Consider the following 19,663-nt stretch of genomic DNA (forward strand, 5'->3'; position numbering starts at 1 on the left):
GCAGGGGGAAAGGAGGGCCACCGGTGTCTAAATAAAGCCAATTTGTGCTGTCAGGCCAGGCACCCTCGCTGCGTACGCCTTCCCTTCCTCCTCCTTCCGTATCTTATTTATACTGCTGCCAATTCCTCCCAGCATCCTCACTCCTCCTGCGCCTTCCACAACCGATTGCTTTCTGCCACCGATTACGGTGCCAAGTGATAAAATGAGGCTGGGGGCTTTCCGTGGCCAGCGGCCAGTCCTGCTTGGCTGCCTGGGAGCTGACTTTTGCCGCTGGGCAGCCCAGCCCAAGTCCCTAATGAACCACAGGTTATCAACGTGCCAAGCACACATGCTGCAGACCGGGGCCGTTGAGCATCGTATCACAAGTGAGCCATTAGCCAGCGAGACTAAATACTTATAGAGAGCACAGGCCAGGGCTGGGTAAACGTCCAGTGGATACTTTCGAGAGCAAACAGCATCTATTCCCCTCCTCCTCCCCTGATTCTTATTTTGCATCCTTCTTCCCTGGGCCATGGAGCGATTGACAAACTCAGCGAATAAACTCTGTTGTCTTATTGAAGATATTTCTCAGGTGGAATATTCTGGGAGGAAACTCAGGGTGGGTCCTGTGAAACCTCAGGGGCAGGATGACATGAGGAGGGCAAACAAATGGGCTTCATACTGACACTGATTGCTCTGGAGACACAAAAAAGAAGGAAACTGTCATCCCTAACATGGGCTGCCTGTCTGCGTTACAAAGTCAAAGTAGCAACGGAGACTTTGGGGCTGCCGATGTCCAAGTGTGGGGTGTTTCTCTGCCCCACAGATCCCCTGCTGGGGTGCACAGCCAAAATCCTCACTGTGGCAGCTGACTGCAGCTGAATAAAGTAGAAACTCAGTGACTGTGGAGTGAAATGCACAACTAGACACTACAGCATATCGGACGTGTTATCGATGCCACCCAGGGACGTGCTGCCTACATAATTTGCCAGGATTACCTGCTCAGTGGTGCCAGAAAGGCTCCCTCTTGTAGGCAAGAGGTCAGAGACTCACTGCTAGCACCTCGCCAAGAAGTTAGCTCCTCCCAACATGACCGCAGCGGGGCTAATTCTGAAAGACAGACGTGTAGCTGACCCCACGAAGACAGCAATAACGCCTCACTAAAAGGTGCTGTTACTAAAAGGACATTAAAAGGTGCCACACCTGTAAGCACTGCCAGACTCACTGCTGCTTCGACCTTACCAGTTGTGAAAGTTTTGGACATAATGAGCTTATATGGGGGATTTTATTTATTTATTTATTTTTCCCTCAGCAGATTAGTGGAAAACGGAAAGCCAATGATACATAGCCCCTTCGCTGACCCCCACGGCAGTGACCTGCCTATTAATGCATGCAGCAATGGAGAACCACTGGGCTGGCCCCACCTAGGAGTCTATATTCCACCAGCACATGCAATACCTGGTTGACTGCAGACTTCCCTGTGCTAACGTTTATGTACTAGAGCAGGTCATGCCTAGAAAACCCGACCCTCAGTTGGGAGGACAAATGCACCAATTTCCTTTATGCACATTGAGCATCACATTCAAATCTGGCAAATCCTATTCCAACAAGGAAAATCTTTCACACACTGCTTTGAAATTCCGGTGCATCCACAGGGCTGGGGGAGCCAGCCTGTTTGCTGGGTGCAGGCTCCCCCAGCCAGTCTGACAGTGCCTATCAGCATCCCACGTGAACCTGCCAAGTGCCATCCACTGCCACTGCTCCTAATTAGCCAGCAGTCTCCTCTAATCTTGTCTCTGGCTACAGGTTAGCCGTGGCACTTTGTTTAACCCATAGTTAGGAGAGGAGCTTCTTGCTTGATCACATGTGAACCCAAGGAGGGAGAGCACAGGCAGCACTTCCCTGAGATGGAGAAAACAAGCAGGGGAGAAGGGGCAATGCAAACAGCAAAAAACACTACTGCATGCAACAGAGGAGCAAGGAAAGTCCTGGGTGTATAATCCTTTCCTTTGAGGTTGTTCCCCTTCCATCACCACTCCTTCAGCATTTAGATCCATAGACATGTTAGGCTAGATCTGCAAAGAAAAGTAATCACCTTCATTTCATGGGTTGGCTGACTTGGGAAACCCAAGCTACCATTTTGGCAGGGAAGTCCCTCCAGTACAGGTGAAACTGTTCAAGAAGTGGCTCTGGGAGAGGAGCACCAAGCACCGGGAGACCTGAACCAAGCACAGTCCCTCACTCAGATTCTGGCAAGATTTTTCTGGCAAAGTATGGCAGCAAACCAAAGGAGGCAGAGCAGCAGCGTAGCAGGGGGGTGCAGACCCTCAGACAAGCGAACTCCCTTCACAGACAAATGCACCCCGGCAGGATTTCTGGCTGTAGCTTCACTTTCGGACTTGCCATCCACCCCATGGGGCAGCGCTGCCTCTCCAGGGTGACAGCAGCAGTATCCCCCAGTTTGGAAGGTGCAAGGCTGGCTTATACAGGCACTAGAAGGGGCTCTGGCTATTTTTGTGCTTGTAACAATTTTATTGTCAAGCTGTTAGGATAAAAGAGAGGTGGGGGGAAACCTTCAGCTGCTGAAAAAGCATGGGTGTTCCCCTTGGAGCAAGGTAGCTAGGCCAATTTACATCAGTCTCAGGAACTGGATCAGTGTATTTGCTCTCTAGGAGGGCACAAATGTAGCCAAGAAAAAATGTGGTTTCTATGCAAAATATAGCAACTATATCTGACTGCTACTATTGTGGACAGGTTTTCATTTTTAATCACAGTTTTCTAACTCCTTAACAATTACCATTTGACGTTTCCTGTAATACTCTTCTTTTCGTTTGACACAGCTTGAAAAGTAACCATAAATTCTCTCTTGACCCTTTCCTTGTAGCACAGCGAGGGCACCAGAGCCTCACGTGCATCAACCACAGCACGTCAAACAAAAGCAAGCTAACTCCTCAACAGCTGGCAGCCACTGCCCTGATCCAGAACCCAGTGGGCAGGTCTTCGACTGTTGTGCCATCGGGAAGGGGCTGGTGCCCACGCTACCCATGCAGTTGCCAGCCTCTGCTTGCTGGGAGATAAGAGAAGATGCATTGGATGCTGCTGCAGACCCAGGTCAGATGAATAATCCTCATGCAGGAGGAGTCCCTTGGACGTCACCGGTGGCTGCGATGAGTCAGAGATCAGAGAAGGAGGCTTTTCTGGAAGGAACGCCCAGTGGTGGCTTGGCCCTCATGAAATCAGAGCCTTTGACTTGCAAACTGAGCTGGCTCGGCACTGGCACACTGCGCGTCAGCTGCAGCGTGTTCCCCAGCCGCTGCTCAGACACAGCCTGAGGAGCTGATGGGGGGCATTATTTACTCCCTGGGATTTGCAGTCTTTTCTGTATGCGGTAAGAGCTAGGTGGGGATGGCATGGAAAGCACGCTGGTAATTTTTGTTCAGAAGCCAGAAACAGGGCAAGTGCACTGACATGAGCTAATGAGACTCAGGAATAGTGAAGCAATATTGAACCAGGGCTCTTCCACCCGTGTCTCCTGACATTTCCCACGTATGGCAATCAGACAAGAAAGTGCAATTCAAAGTGCTATTTTGCAAATAGCAAAGCCTGCAGGCCTGATCCTGCAAAGTGCAGATGGTTTCCCAAGAAGTGCTGGGTGCCGACAGTGTTCGGCGTGGGAAGTGGTGGCCCCAAAAGCATCTAACCCCAGAGGAGCATTTGAATCCCATCCTGGACCTGACAACCTACCCAGGCTAGGGTGAGAGCCGAGTGGGAAGGATGTTTCCCATTTCTGCTATTCCTTTCCCACTCAAACGGGGAGGAAAAGTTAAAGTTGCAAACACTTTTTAGTTTGAATAAAAATCAGAGCAGGTTGTCTGAAATAATTAATTGAAGAAAATTCATTTCTGTCTTCCCGGTTTGAAAAGTTCCGAATTATAAAATAAAGATCTATATCCAAAACCATGTCACCCCTGCCACCCTCCCAGATTTGCACCAGTTTGTTTTGAAAGCATTAAAATGGGGCACCTGATCATTTCAAGGTTTTTTCCTGACCTTTTTAAACGTACAAACAGTGAGTTTGCTATAATTGGCCTTTTTCCCAGGGATGTTTCAGTGAGTCAGCGTTTTCAGACCAACATATTCCCATCTTCTTCAAAGAGTCTCAACTGGCTGCAGTGAAAAAAGCCTGAGCTTTGAAAGGTCAGGGAGAACTTTGTGTGCTCATCTTCACACAGACCCATTTCTCTCAACAGATCCTGCACAGGACATCAGTCCTTTTCTCTTTGCTGCACCAGGTCCTGCTGCACTTAATTCTAGCGAATGCGAGCTTCCCTACCAGCACTACCTGGCACAAAACATTTTTAACTGGGACAAAAATGTGACTTAGTTGATGATAGACAGTGACTTAGATTAGCTATTAGGAAGGAATTCTTTGCTGTGAGAGTGGTGAGACGCTGGCCCAGGCTGCCCAGAGCAGCTGTGGCTGCCCCATCCCTGGCAGTGTTCAAGGCCAGGCTGGATGGGGCTGTGAGCAACCTGGGCTGGTGGAAGGTGGCCCTGCCCGTGGCGGGGGGGTGGAACTAGGTCATCTTTAAGGTCCCTTTCAACCCAAACCATTCTGTGATTCTATGATCTTTTGTGCAAGAATAAGGTTAAATCATACATACAATTAGATCCCATACACCCTGAGTTCATTGCAGACAGGGCAGATATCAAACTCTGTTTGTTAGGTAGGACTGCCACTCTGTGGTGTTTTCCATACTGTTTTGAAGGGTTTATAGTCTGATTTTTTTAGTTTCTACCATGAGCAAATTCTGATTTCTATGGTTTTGAGTACAAAAATAAATGATAAGGAATACAGACATGCCTACACAGGGTTGCTAAGAGTGACCATGCTTTGCAACGAGACCCACGTAGTGCATACCTACCCCCCAAAGGATGGGTTCCTTCAGCCCAGCAGACAAGCAGTATTTCCTCAGGACACAGAAGTTAGGAGGACCACGGGGCCATTGCTGCCTTTGCTAACGACCTACTGTATCACCTGGGGTGCATCACTGCCCTCCTCCCTGCCTCCTCTCCTGCCCAGTCCTTATTTCAGGTGTGAACTCTGCATCTCAAAGCTCTACACATGAAGGCTCCCTGGTGGCTTAGTGCTTCTGGAGACAAAAATTGTAAGAGGTAAGAATGCAGTGACAGCTTTTCCTGTGGAGGAATACACATACTGCTAAAGAAAACAGGACATGAGATTCTCCTCTGGCTCTGATGCCACATGGCAAAGACTGGCCACATCCACACCACCCAGCACTTCTCCCTGGACCTCCTCCAGACCCCAGGAGGTTCCCCTCTTCACCCTAAGGCGTAATTATTTTGTGCGCATTTCTTTGGACTGCTTGAGCTAACAAGACAGCAGCCCTACAGTCCAGTGGGGTAATGATTCCTTAGCATCAAGGGTGCCGTACGTGCCTCAGGGTTGGGGTGAAGACACAGCTAGGCTGTGGAGCACACCAAGCCTGCTATAACGGCACTGGCTGACTGCTGTGACTTAGGTGTGCCACCCATTACAAAGTGCTGACAATCAGGGTCCCAAGGATGAGTTCTCTGCCCAGCCCTCTTTTATTTAGCTGTACCAATATGGCCAGAGGTGCAAGGAACTGAACCACACCAACCCAACAAGACAAAGCAAAGAAATCAAGATCCTCCCCTCTTTTCCACTGGGCTTTTATTTGCTGATGACCAAGCCTAAGCTCTTCAATCTTAGGTATTAATTCAGATAAACATTGCAGAAGAGTTTTCTAAACACAGAAAGCAAGAAATTAACCCCCCAGCCAGCCAAGCTCTTTGCAGCCTGTGCAGCAGGAACTGAGGCAAGAGAAGCCTCATGCTGCAGGAGCCATGCCTTGGTGCTGAGCTTGTAGACCTGCACTCAGAGCTGAAAGCACCCATGAAAAGCCAGAGCAGGAAGACAGCTAACCGAGAGAGAGAGGGGTGGGCCAAGGGAGGGGAAGGAAATGGATGCTGATGCTTATGGGCCGAAGAGCATCCCTGGAGAACGGGGACCAGCAATATCTGATGGCAGTCTTGGCGCTGTACCAGCCTCAAAGCTGTCCTACAGGAACTTTCTCCAGGCAACACAGCTCCACCACTGTCACACAGCAGTATTGCCACCACGTAAAAATGTTTTTTCACCCTCACCCAACACCCACAAAAATTGTGGGTCCCTCTGGACAAACAGTTCCACCAAACCTGCACTTATTTTCATTCTGCCCATCAGATTCACTCCATCAGAAAACCAGGGACAGAGAAGAAGAAAAACGCACCTTAAAAATTCTTTCTAGTCCCTCCAGCCAAACTGATTGGTGAGCTGGCAAGTGTACCAGGCTAGGATGATGCAATACCCAGAATGAGATTACTGCCCTCATTTCCTTTGCAGAGGTGTGTAGGTGTAGCAAAGACAGAAGGCTGCGGCTGAAATTGAGGACCCTAACAAAGAAGCAAAGAGGATGGAGATGTAGAAAAGGTGGAGGGAAGGAAAGGAAGCAGGAGGAGAAAACTTCTAAGTGCCTTTTTAAATTCTGTTTTCTCAGACTTGCTTAGCTCTAATCTTTAATTCATATTTTCATTAGTCTCTTTGCTCTGTAAAGTCTGCATTTCGTGTAAAAGGACCAGCTCAAACATCAATTATTTGACATAAGTCAACCCCTTGTTAAAGTCCTCTACTCTACATATATGTAGGCTCCAATAAAAGAAGCATTAAACATTCATTAAATTAGAAATACATGAAGACAGTGTCTGCCACTCTTCTCATACAGATATGCTTAATAATCCCAACCTTCTAGAGCAGCAAAAGCAAACCCATCTCTAATCCTTTTAGAAAGCCTGACCATGCAAAACACCCCAGCCTCCTGCAGTTTGCCTGTGAGTCACCCAGAGATATGAGCTCTTGCAGGTCAGATCCTCAGCTGGAGTAAATCAGAGTGAAACACCACTGCCAGCATTACACCAAGTGACACAGACTCAGGATTTGGCTTAGGCTTCTCTTGCAGCAAAAAGCTTTACAGCAATGCAACTGAATAATCATGTCACTTTTGGTCTTTTAAGTTACACCAAGAATCTGATCAGTGGGGGATAGCAAGACCACTTCTGCTTTAATTTCAGTGCTGCCTGGGCTGCTGGTGTACTGCAAAAGGAACTTGTTTTCCCAACCTGAACCTAGGAACTTTTTCCCCCAAAAAAACCCAAACCCATCCCCCTCCTCTACAATATACTATCATGATGGTAGTGGATCTTGAGCTACCACTGTCATAGGCTTGTGCACAAAAATTTCAGCAACATTTTCCCAAGGGGAAACAATCACTGATGAGAAGATGCTTCTTCAAAACTATTTTTGAGTTTAAAGAGCAATGCAGACCATGTAATGTGTTTCCCACATCTCTGTGAGCTGTGTCCACTTAATGATTTGGAACAAGTCGCATCCAACAAACGGCTCCTCATAATCCTTCCCGACCCTTCTCTTTAGGGAGCCCGTAGACATTCATTTTGAACTACACTGGGGGGGAAGCATGGAAACATGGTTAGGACCTGGGGTAAAAATTCAGGACAGCGGCTTTCAGCTCCTGCCTGGCCTTTGGCTGTCTGGCAGTCTTCTCCTGCCTTGTTTAATATCTAATAAACTACCATTTTCTTGCTTCCTGGGCAGAGGAAGGGACCACGAATGCTTGGGAAGCTGACCTGTGAGTGTGCAGACGAACACATCGGGTCAAACGGGGCTGCTGTCCTGCTGGCTCCCTACCACAGCACTCTTTGAATTGAGCTTTTCCCAGCAGCATCCCTGTCACTCTGATGCTACACAGTCCAGCAGCTACCGCTTTGTGTGAGCACTGAGCTGTGTGACAGAGTTAATCACATTAAGTGCTGTTCAGTTCATGTCTTTTTTTGTTCTCTAAAGACTTTTCCTCTCCCTTGCCTCTTTTAGTCTATCCTTCTTCTAAACACCAGGCGGTGGCAGATTCAACTCAGCCATCCTTGATGCTATCCACCACCACCACCTCCTGATTTTGGAAGATTTAATGTCTATATACCTTTCCAAAGCTTTTCACTGTTATTAGATGAATCTTTCAACAGCTGTGTCCACAGGGAGCAGGTCACAGTCTTGAGTCAGTGGGGGCATTTAAGCACCTGGATAATCCAGCTGCCCGAGATTTCCAAAGGCAATGGAGGGGCTAGCTCTTGACAGATGCTCATGCACCTAACTCTCATCAGCAAGTTCAGCATCTACATGCCTTCAACCATTTGGCCCAAAGTAATGGAGGTGAACGAGCTCCACTGAAAATCAATTTCAGTGAAATGACTTCTTTTTTCAAAGAACAGTAAAGCAAGTTCTGAAGTACTCTGTCAGGGTGGTGACCGCCTGGCCCAAATATACCGCCTTGTTTTCAATCTTGATCTTCTACCGGATTTTAAATCAATCATTTTTTTCCTCTGTAGTCAAATCACTCCTTTAATTGAACTAATAGGGCATCACAGTTTACACTCCTTCTGGTAAACACAAAGAACATTAGCCGACAATCAAAAACGCATCCTTTGCAGTCTCACAAATTTTCTTCTGTGTTCAGCCTTCCAAACCGGTTGATTTACACAGCTGGCCACAAAGCCTTGGTGCGTTGGGTTCTGTCATCGCAATGTTAAGTTGGCTTCTGCAGGTTCTGCAAAAATGGAAGACGGCTCCTGATTTGGGGTGGCATCTCTGCATCAGCACAGCAGTGCTAAGGAGGCAGCTGCGAAACACCCACCAGCCCCCACATTGCCTGAAGACGAGCAGGTCCTTCTCGTGACCCCTCAGCCTGACATCTGAATGGGGGGAGAGTGGTGGAGTCAAAAGTTGGCTGGTTGCCATGAATACTTCATCCACCAAGAACGAAGGGTGATGCGGCTACGCTATGCTACCGGCTTCGGTCTCCGGGACCTATGGAGAGGATCGTGGAGTCCAGCAAAGTCCAGCATGGGGGATACATCATCTTCTTGGCTGGTCACATTCAACTTGCATCTGCACAATCAATCAGCATATTGCATAGACTTTGACTGAAGGGGTTTTAACTGCAATCTTAAAATCTGGCCATTTCAGGAATTCCTGAAATAAATTAGAAGAGGAATTTTATTTAGTTGTTTTTTCCTAAAGGAATTTCCCCATGGCTTCAAACCACTGTTTTCCATAAAGTAAATGAATATGAAGTCTTCTCTCATCCTCTTGCCACATTTTCTGTGTCACCTTTATCCTGCAACAGCTGTATATAATCGAATGGCAGACAAAACATCCTCTCCCCAAAACCTTCCTTTTTTTTCCTCAAACTTTTAGTAATTTTTATCCACAATTCATTGATTTTTTTGTACTGATCATGGTAGGAGCAGATGCTTTCCAAAACAATGACCTGGAGATTCAATGATCCATATCTTGCAGATAAATAACAAGCTATATTTATGCAGTAAAGCACAGGTAACTTAATATCCAGGCACTGGATTATTCAATATTAAAATCTTGGCACATTTCAAGATAGCCGATAATTTGGAACAACAGAGACCATGTGGCAAAGTTCTTTTTGTCACTGTTGGTTAACAACATGCACTGTTAATCTAGTACCTTTGCCGAAAATACAATAAATAATTTACATTTATATGGAGCCTTTTGTTCTCCAAAATCCCAAAAGGTTTTCCAAAATAAACACATCACATTGCCTCTCTGAGACAACACTTGGCCATTGATTTGGTTGTCTCTCTGATTCAGAAGGAAGAGCCCAGTTCATTGACTGCATCACCAATACCTCATTCTGTGGCATCTAGATTTTCCTGATAAGTCTACCTACACAAACGGTAATCGGTATTAACCCTGCTTAATTTATAAATGTAAATGAAGTTCCTGAACCAACTTCCACCCAGCACTTGGCTGGGCAGGATGGGAACAGGCTGGCCTGGGGGCTGCCTGCCCATGTGCCAGCACCAATTCTTCCTGTTGTCCACAGCAGAGCTTTTCCAAAGGGACACCCCTTCGGCCCTTGGAGACTTCCAAAAATCATCTGCTTAGGAAAAAGGCATTTCTACCGAGCCCTTGCTAGGAAAAGGCGGCCTCGAAGGTCAGCCCCTGGGTGTTACTCTACACAGTGGCGTGCGGAATTCACTCAGGGACACATGTAATGAATATTTGTTTGCTAAAGGAAAGGCTGCTCTCAGCTTCGACAGGCTGGGAGAATCCTCAGGGGTTTTCTGGGCAAAACATGCGGCGTTACAGAAGGAACAGGCTGGGGTGCAGAATTCTTATTTCAAATTAACTCAAACAGAGAAATAATGAACAGCAAGTTTATATTCTCAGTAAATTAAGAGAGAAGCTTAGGTAAAATGTGGCTTTATATGCATGGAAATAAATTATTATTTACTCGCTTTCGTGCTCATGCCCTCAAAGATGAAGACATTTGTATAGAATTATTAATATTTATAGCATATTACAATGAATACCCATATGAGCTTTCCCTGAATACATGCTATTTTACCGAAGTAAAATCTGTTGAAGGTCAAAGGCATCTTTTACTTGTGTGTAGAGGCCAGGATCAGACTCTGTACTTTGAAATCTGTATCAACTGTGATAATTTAAAACTTTAATTAAAGACTCACTGAAAGATTATCTACAAACATGTCTTCCTGCTGCCCAGTATTTCATCACGAACGTCTCCAGAAGCCCACGCTAACGTGAGTAAGCACGCTTGCCGGGAAGTATTTCATTGTGGACATGTTAGCTTTTATCTGTCTTGTTGGGTAACAAATTCTTTTGTTGAGGATTGGTGGCAACAAAAATTAAATTAAAAGCAAAACCAGTCCCCAAAACAGAAATTTATAATGCTTATTCTGTTCATCCCTCAAGAAAATGGAAGTGCCACAGCAAAGTCTATTTTAGGAATTGCGTTAATGTATGTGTAAATGGGTGAAGGCGCCTTTGAAATGCTCTGAAAAGAATTTCACACTTTAGAGAGGAGAAGAAGTTAACAATTCTATTGTGGCATTTATTAGAATTTTAAAATTAATTTCCCCAACACAGCTGCGCCATAAAATTCCCCATGATGATGGATTTTTGCTAATGTCGAGATTATTTTTGGATAGAATTCTGAAGGAGCACTTTGTGAAATCAGGAGAACACGGGTTGCTGGGAGCCCTGTGCTGCCCTTTTCTTGCCTCCACTCACCTCCAGCCTTTCCCCAAGCAGCTGCGAGGCTGCTAATTTGAAATTGCATCTGTTTTTCCTTCCACAGAGCATCAAATGGGGGACAGATGCACAAGTGTGTAAAGCTGAGCCCCCTCAGAGCAGTGAGCAAAGGTCAGCGTGCCACTACCTCAGCACGGCACGGGAGGAAGGACCTCCAAGGCCACCTGGGGACACCCTGCTGGAGCACATCCACTCACACCCCCAGGAAGGGCATGTTGGGAGCACGTGGTTTCAGCTCTGAACAAACAGCACTGGCGAAGGTGAAACACAATTAATTTATCCCTTTGTGCACAGCAGCAGGTGACAGTTGTTTGGAGCTGGCAAAGAGGAACCCATTTAATCTGGATCACAGATTAAACCAGATGAAGAGATGAGAGTGATGATACAGCAGGGATCCTCCCATCCTTGCGAGACCACATCCAAAGGGTTGAAGGAAATGCAAAGAGCAATCTCACAGAGATACATAAGGAAGGGCTTTAAAAAAACATCCCACCAATAGTGAGGTTCAGCCCCCAGCAATGGATGGACCTATGGGGAGGGACAAACGGAGATTTGGAAATGAAGAGTTCAGGGTCAGGTGAGAAGACCCAGGGAAGTCTGAACACCACCACACAGGCATGTCTACAGCCCTGGACACAGGAGGATGGGACCTGTGGGGGATTTTTGCTTGGAAAGGCTTTGGCGTAAGCAGAGTGGATAGATGTTCTTCCTGAACTGCAGGAGAATCTGGGGGCAGGAGGGATAGCACAGATGGTGGCAGCCACAATTGATTTTAACAGTGCTAGGCAAGTTAGATCCTGCAGAGGAGAGAGTTAACAATAGCTGACACACTTTTGTCTGGAGAAGTCACAATGACTAGAAATAACAACTTGGGGCCATAATTCTGTGGTCTGTCAGACTACCAGGGATGTGAAATCCAGTGACCTTTCATCTCCACGACAGAAATACTGTGCAGCACCTGGAGCCATTGTCCTTAAAACACACTCTGACAAGCTGGGTGATGGGATACAAAGGAGGAAATGTCCTCTCCTTCCCTCAGCTCCAAATTTTAACCTCCCAGTGAACTCCACCTGCTCTGTGTGTAGTGCGGTATCCCTTGCTGAGCACAGCCGGCTTTGCACGAGCTACAGCATCTAGCAAAGCACAAGATAACAATTCTATTTCTTTTGACAATAAGGAATAAATCTCCAAAGCCACTTGTTCAGACTGCTCTTAAATGATGGTAGAGGGAGAGAAATTGATATTGGCTTTTTATGAATCTTCAGGTCAGGTATGTTAGAATCAACAGATTTTTGCATTAACCTCACTGCTTCACAGCACTTTTGCCCTTGGCATGATATAATTAAGAAAGGCATGAAAATCTATCTGAATGTATCGAGAGGAAATTATTCTCCCATTAGTGGCAGCAACAGCTAAACAAGCAGGCAAGCCACGCTGCTAGCAAAGTGTAGCAAATGATGCAGGGCTGTGTTTTAACCTAAACCAAGGATTTTCCTTACCAAAATTTTAAGGAGTAGCTTTTGAAATGAAGACTTGCACTACGTGTTGTTCTGGGGATTCTGTTGTTCCCCCCACCCCCAACAGCTGTATCCTTGAGCTTTTCTGTTTGCCAGTCTAAAATGTTGACCACAGGGACTGAGACTAAGCTAAAATCCTTTCACCACACTGGCACGGTAACTGCCTTCACCATTTTGGTAGAAAGCAAAAGCTACTGGTTGGAAAGAAAAAACCCAAATAAATAAATAAATAAATAAATACAAAAAAAGGTGGGTAGGGGGGTGGGTTCAGTCATTTAAGTGGTTCTGTCAGTTTTTGCTATCTTCATGCATTTGTGGAACTGAGCTTTAATTGACTGGCTGCACCAGAGAGCTGAAAGATAAATTCTTTGTCTCAGGATGAACAGACAGCGTAAAGCATTGCAATTCTCATTCATTAGGATGTGTCAGAGGGATTCAGAAGGGGAAGAGACACAACAATGTCTGTTACTCTTGCACATGAAGCTCCCAAAAATGTAAGAGGGAGACGAAGGGTGTGAACCACACCAGGAGCCACATCCAAGAGCAGTAACAAAATTTGCTCATCAGATTCCCTGTGAGAACAGAGACTACCTTGACACCTACTTATTTCCATCACTGTGGGAATTATTTGATTTCATTTGAAGGATAAAGCCTTGGCCAGTCAGCTCCAGCTGCAGCAGGCGGAGCAGAAAGCCCGGCCAGCCGAGGGGTCTCACATCTCATCCCTACAGTCAGGCTGGGATGCAAGAAGGGGTTCAGCTCCCCTCCACAGCACCGACCATGTAGGTATGCTCCTTGATCCCAAGGAACAGCTATGCCACCGCACCGCCTCTCCCCTTCACCCACCAGTGCCTCAGAGCTGTGCTGCAAGCCCCGGTCTCCCCGGCCCCATAGACCAGGATCCCCAAGGCACGTAGGATGGTGAGAAATACTTCCCTGCCTAGAACGGGTTTCTGAGAACTTTTTATCTGTATTCCCTACAGATGAGTGAAGAAAGAAGTGGAGAAATTTGGCAAAACCATGGAGAAAGCTTCCTGGCTTCTAGCTGAGGGTTGCAATCACTACACCGTGCCTTGAAGCCCCTTCAGCAGGTGGCTCATTTTCCTTCTGTCCCCCTGTCCTCCTACCCATCAGTAGCAGCTGCTTCCTTCCCCTTCCTCCTGGTTATCTGAGCACTCTGTTTCTGAAAGTCACTCCCGGTCACCAGGGATGTTGCGGACTGCAACACAGAAAATCACTGACATCCAGAGTGGGGGAGCCTGGTTACAGGGGGAAATGGTCATGGTGGTAAAGGGCTGGCAGGGAAATCCAGCAGCTCCTGGACCTATGTGAAGTCACCTTTGGGTCTGCACCGCTGGGAAGCCAGAGGGATGCTCACAGTTTGGATTCATGTGACGCAAACCAGATGGGCAGGAATTGGTGAGTGCTGCCACCGTAAATGAGGTGGATTCAGCATGGTACCCTATACGTGATGGGAACACAGAGGCCAAACACACACGAGCGGCGTTTGCTCAGGTGTAAATGACTGAGCTATGGTAACAAGACACGGCGATGGCCAGTGTTACCCCTCTGAGTCATTAACCCAAGACATCAACCTTCTTGAGTGCGACGGGAAACCTCACACCCAAGCATGGTGGGCCATGTGCAAAGGTGGCGGATAGAGCTGGTTAACATACCTTTTCTCTGAAGTTCATCAACAACAATAACAAAACAATGAAATTTCCTATAAACATTTTCTGCTTTTCAACAGAAACACAAAACTCTAAATGAAAATCTTTCAAAATATTCTAAAGTAAAAATCATGGTTTAATACAAACCTCAGAATTCCAAGTAGTATTTTTTCCTTTTTTCCAGACTTCCAAGTCTTAATTTTGCCAATTCCTTTAATAAGAATATTTTGCATTTCCAATTCTTTGCCTTTTCTCTGTCTTAAAGAGCAGAAAATGTGTTGAAAATGTTATTTCTTTGTAAACATTTTCATTTAGATCCAAAAGCAACCATTAAACTTATCCAGCAGCAGTGATGTATGTAAGAGGAAATATATATGGATAGTGAATTCTAAACACGAGAAGATGAGTCTAAGTAGCCATTTCTTACATGTTAAGAAAGCCATGAAGAGGTTTATGTGAAGCTGGCTCACCTCTTAACCTGTCCTCATATTTATGTCAGGAGAAAGGTGCTCTTCCAGAGACATATGTGTGTACAGGCTGCAGCACAAGACCAGGGAGACCTTCTCTGGAAACAGATTTATTTTCCAAAGAGGTACTTTCGGTCATCCCAAAACCTGTCTTGAAAGTGTTGCTGAATCAGACTCCAATTCATGAAATTGTTTCAGCAGGACGATGAGGGCCAACACTCCACACACAGACGCCAGCACACAAACTAACGGTTTTACAGGCTTGGTGGGTGTCTTACTGGCCGCAGTGGAAGTTTTGCCATTAATTTCGGTGAGTCTTCCCCTGGTTTTAGCTAATAACCACTGCTTTCTTAATTTAGGGACAAAGACTCTCTCTTTTCTTCTATACTTGATTTCATGTTAGACTAATTATGAGAAAAAAAGCAAAGACATGAAACTACTATCACTGATATTGGGACTCAGTCCTGTAAAGCCTTACTGAAGTCAGCAATCCCACCAACTTCTATGAGAAGACACAGGCCAGGAAGGGCGGCCTTAATTTTCACAGTTGCCACCTCGTAACTGAAGCCCAGGCACAAAGAGAAGCATCGTCCCCAGTGCCAGCCTGTGCGAGGGAAGCAAATCGCCTGGCAATGCATCAGCAACAACATTTTAACGAAATGTTTCCTTTATATCTCTTAAAGCCAACACAGTACTTTCTTACCATTTTTGCAGACAGGACAACACTGTTCTGGTTCATAGACTGGGTTGACACACTCGGGAACTGCGCAGTCTGCTACAACACAGTGAACTTCATTGCTGGGCTCGCAGCGACACCATTCGCATGGCGAGGGCTAGGAACAAATCTAAAATTAGCCCATTTCCTCCTGTAGCTCAGAAGTTTGCAACATTTCTATCTTGCCATAAGATAAACACATCAGCGTTCAATACCTCTTGACTGCATTCATTCATCATGGGTAATATAAATTAACCTACAGAACAAAATAGCAACATCTGCAATAGGCAACCAGAACATCAGAAAAACCAGCGAGCATGATACTTGTTTTCTCAGAGAGTGTGGGGTTTCTGAGCTTTCATGAGACTTTAGGTCCCTTCATCAAAGAAATCCAGCTGAAGCCACTAGGTCGTACCTCTGCTCTACCCATCTGTTGTTATCTTACAAATCTGGCTGGAAGCAGAGCAGGATTTTGGAAGATCCCGAGTGGTGGTTCATCCCAGGAAGGGAGGACAGGGTGATTTTCCAGGTCATACTCATAGCTCATATAGACCACCACTGCCAGCAAACCCCAAGCTGTCATAAAGGTGCTCCTGGGGTGGCCTGCCCATCTGCCAGCCTCTCAAAAGGCTTTCATCCCCACTTTTCAGAGCAGAGAAGCAAAGTGTTGTTCTTGGAGGGGCAAAAACATTTTACTCTGATTTTATGCACCACCTGCATAAGGGGTCTGTAAGCACTCCCAATAACATAACCCATTAGGTCTGGTCCTGGTCCCACTCCTGCTTGTTGCAAAAACTGCCTCACACAAAATATGTAAATAATTAAAAGCCTGAATAATTCTGCTGAAGTCAGGGAGTTCTGGATTAAAGCACCCAGCTAAATGGTTTCGTTTCAGCTCCATCAATTCAGTCTCTATCCACTGCCAAACAGTAGAGAGCTGTCACTGTCTCACCCTTTGAAAAGCTGTGGAAATCTGTTGAAAAATAGAAAGGTCAGTGTTTTAAGGTTCCCAGTGTCCTTATGTGTGCGTAAGTGTGATGAAAGAAAGGATGACAACAGAGCTAAGAAAAGAGAGTAAGAGAAGAATCTGCAAGGAAAATATCTTCCTTTCAGTATCTGTAGGTTCAACATGTAACTCCTAATTCCTCAGGAACAGTAAGTCCAGCACTAACAATTGAATGAGTAAATGTGGGAAAAAAATCTGCTTTCTGTTGCATTGATGGGAACCTGCAGCAATGGGATTTCCTCCTTAATTAAAACAAAACAAAACAAAAACAAAAAAAAAGTGAGATGCAAAGCAGAGGAGGATTCATCCCCGTATGTTTCAGACCCTAGTGATAGGTCACTCATTTCTGCAAGACAGATACAACTAGTGAGCCCTGGTCCTGGTTCTGGCAGGTAAAAAGCTTTTCAGTTCACCTCTAAGAAGCTCTATATGTCTTGAGTCAAATAATTTATCCCCAGAAAATTCATTTCTACCTTAAAATGCACTAATTAAAACTTCCCTTGCTTTGTCTCAGCATCTGCAGTCTTAATTCCCATCACCTCTCATTTGCTCAGGGCTTTGGCAATTTAGATAAAATCAGCACTCCTTGAGCAAGGGAAGAAGTCTGTGGAGGTGGAATTCCTGTCTCTAATTATCTTTCCTCATTCAATCCTGCCTTGATTTCTGTCTGAAGCACCAGGAATCTAAATTATTTTGACTGACATTTCTTATTCAAGGCTATTTAATAAGAGGAAACAATACAGAAGAAAATAGACAGAACTATTTGCTGAGGGATCAATAAGAAAATTGCTGCTTTGTTTTTAATCATTTTAATCGCTAATTATATGGAGCACTAGAACCAGATCTTGTGATTTGTGGCAGCTTTCACTGACGTATCCTTCAGGACCTGTCCCCATCTTCACTACTACAGTGGCTGCAAAGCTAAGAAATATGTGATGCATTTTCAGGACTGCAGCCCAACCTATGGCTTAAACGATGATCATCACAAGTAGAAGATGCCCATGAACAACTCTGCAACTGAGTAAATGAGACATGACATACACAGGTTTTGCTTGTGCATTGTTGGTGTAACCTGAAAATAACACTGTAATAAACCATGATGTTGCTTGACACTGAAAGCAGCTTTTCAAGAGGGGAGAACTGCACAAAATTAAAGCACACCTTGGCAGTACGAGGAAGGAGTAGCCAGCAAAGGAAAAGGCTGCTTTGGCATGAACAAGACTCTTCTCAGCCACCTCCTCTTCCCCATCTTACCAAGGTCAAGCTACTTGGTCTTGCTTCCATGATCTTCCTCTATCTGACCATTTTGTTCCCTTGCCAGTGCCCCTCACCTCCATGGGTGACTCCAGCCTTCCTGTCCACTTAGCTGACGGATGTCTCGGCACTTTCTCTCGTGGGATGTGCTTTGGGATCCGATTTGCAAACCCCTGGTCTTTCAGAAAGGACTTTACACCAAGCACATTGATTAGGTGTATTTTACTGTTGTTGGCGGGCTCTGCATCCCAGCTAGTAATTTCCCTGGAGCTACCCTTTTTGTGGAACCACTATGGGACACTGGACAAAAAAGTCCTCTATTTATTTACATAGGCAATAGGCAGACCAAGCAGCAAAATGACAAACGGGATCAGTGAATAACAGGGAACCAGTGAAAGATGCCCCAAAGTTTTGTTTCCTGACTCCTGATTTAAAGGTTTATCACTCATGGAAGAGGGGTGGTTTACACTTTTGTAGCCACTGAAGTTCAAACACCAGCTAACACCAGTTCCTGAAAAGAAACTTTCATACCTACTGAAAAACAAGGTTGAAAAAATACAGAGAGTTTCTGAAGCATGAAGGAGAGAGGACACAAATCAGAGGCTATGCCATTCCCACATGGACAGTGGAAACTCTTTATTGGTGTCCCTTAAGCTGATATCCTGGAAAAAGTGTTAAGATTAAAGGATCATAAAAGGCTTGGCCTAGAAGATGATTTATTCACTCCACCTGTCCAAAGCAGAATAATCTCTTAGAAGACTCTCCAGGGAAGGATTTGTTAGGAAGGATTTCAAGAGGTGTTGGTGCAGAAACATTCTTCTCACCATTATCCAAAAGGAAAGGATGTTCACAGTGCCCTGCCAGAACACATCCACAAAATTGCACGGTCAAGGGACATGCTTTAATAAATGGACCCATCATTAAAACAACAGGAGTAAACTGGGTCCTTTTGTAGAAGGTAGTGCGAAACATCTGAAACTCCTTTTACCCAATTTTCACTTACAACAGGCATGAGAGCACTAACCCTCAGAACTAGTGAGGAAATACGTTCTTTGATGTTGTCAATGTAGGAAACAAGTCAAGCCAAGTTGATGGGAAGCAGACGTGGCCAACTTCTAACCAACCATTCAAGGGCTTTTGAGAGCAGGTGAAGTGGGACATAGAGCATAAGGGACCTTCTCAGTCTTAGCGTTGACCCTGATTCACCTCTCCTTTGGCCAGTCACTTCAAAGAGACCACAGAAGCACAAGGATGTGGACCCTGAACACTCCTGTTTATAACCACATCTAAGATGACAGCCTGACTTCTATTTCTCTTCTGTTCTGTTGATCTCAAAGAGGAATGTGACCCCAGGTTTGGCTGGAAGGGCAGGTTCCTTCCCTGCTTCTGCCAGGGGACGGCCCCATCCTGCACAGCTGGGCAGCCAGAGGAAGGAGCCAGCACTCATTCGGCTGTGTGGATGGAAAACCTTAGTCTCAGGTGCTGTCAAATGGGAAACATCTGCAATCAGCACAGTTTGTTAACAAAGAAAGAAGGAAGGAAAATTAAAACCACGAACAGAGAATACGCATGGCTAATAAAGATTTTATGTGCATGAGCACATAATGATAAACTTGATGGATGATATAAACAAACAAACGAAAAAGGCAGCAAAGGAAACAGAATGAAAAACAAGATACACCCTGAGCAGGGGCGATCAGGAAGCCAAACGAGACGTGGATACCGTATCTCCTCATCTTCATTCTCATACACACCAGCTCCCCACCAATTTCACTCTCTTTTTGGAAGAAAATGTCAGCACATGTAGGAATTA

The 19,663-nt window shown here is 45.5% G+C and overlaps 1 protein-coding gene across 2 annotated transcripts in view; it reads right to left on the bottom strand.

Moving 5' to 3' along the window:
* Positions 1 to 19,663, bottom strand: part of VWC2L (von Willebrand factor C domain containing 2 like) — a 76,827-nt gene that overhangs the window by 39,667 nt on the left and 17,497 nt on the right. The window contains exons 3-4 of one of the 2 annotated variants that reach the window (XM_080399871.1): positions 15,579 to 15,708; positions 1,171 to 9,103 (exon numbers count right to left, since the gene is read on the bottom strand). In XM_080399871.1, the coding sequence (XP_080255997.1) occupies positions 9,078 to 9,103; positions 15,579 to 15,708 (156 nt within the window). In that variant the 3' untranslated portion in view covers positions 1,171 to 9,077. Of the gene's footprint in view, positions 1 to 1,170; positions 9,104 to 15,578; positions 15,709 to 19,663 lie in introns of those variants that run through there. The other variant, XM_080399870.1, reaches the window with a different exon arrangement.

This window comes from Falco punctatus (genome assembly GCF_963210335.1).
Source record: "Falco punctatus genome assembly, chromosome: 8".
Classification (NCBI taxonomy): Eukaryota; Metazoa; Chordata; class Aves; order Falconiformes; family Falconidae; genus Falco; species Falco punctatus.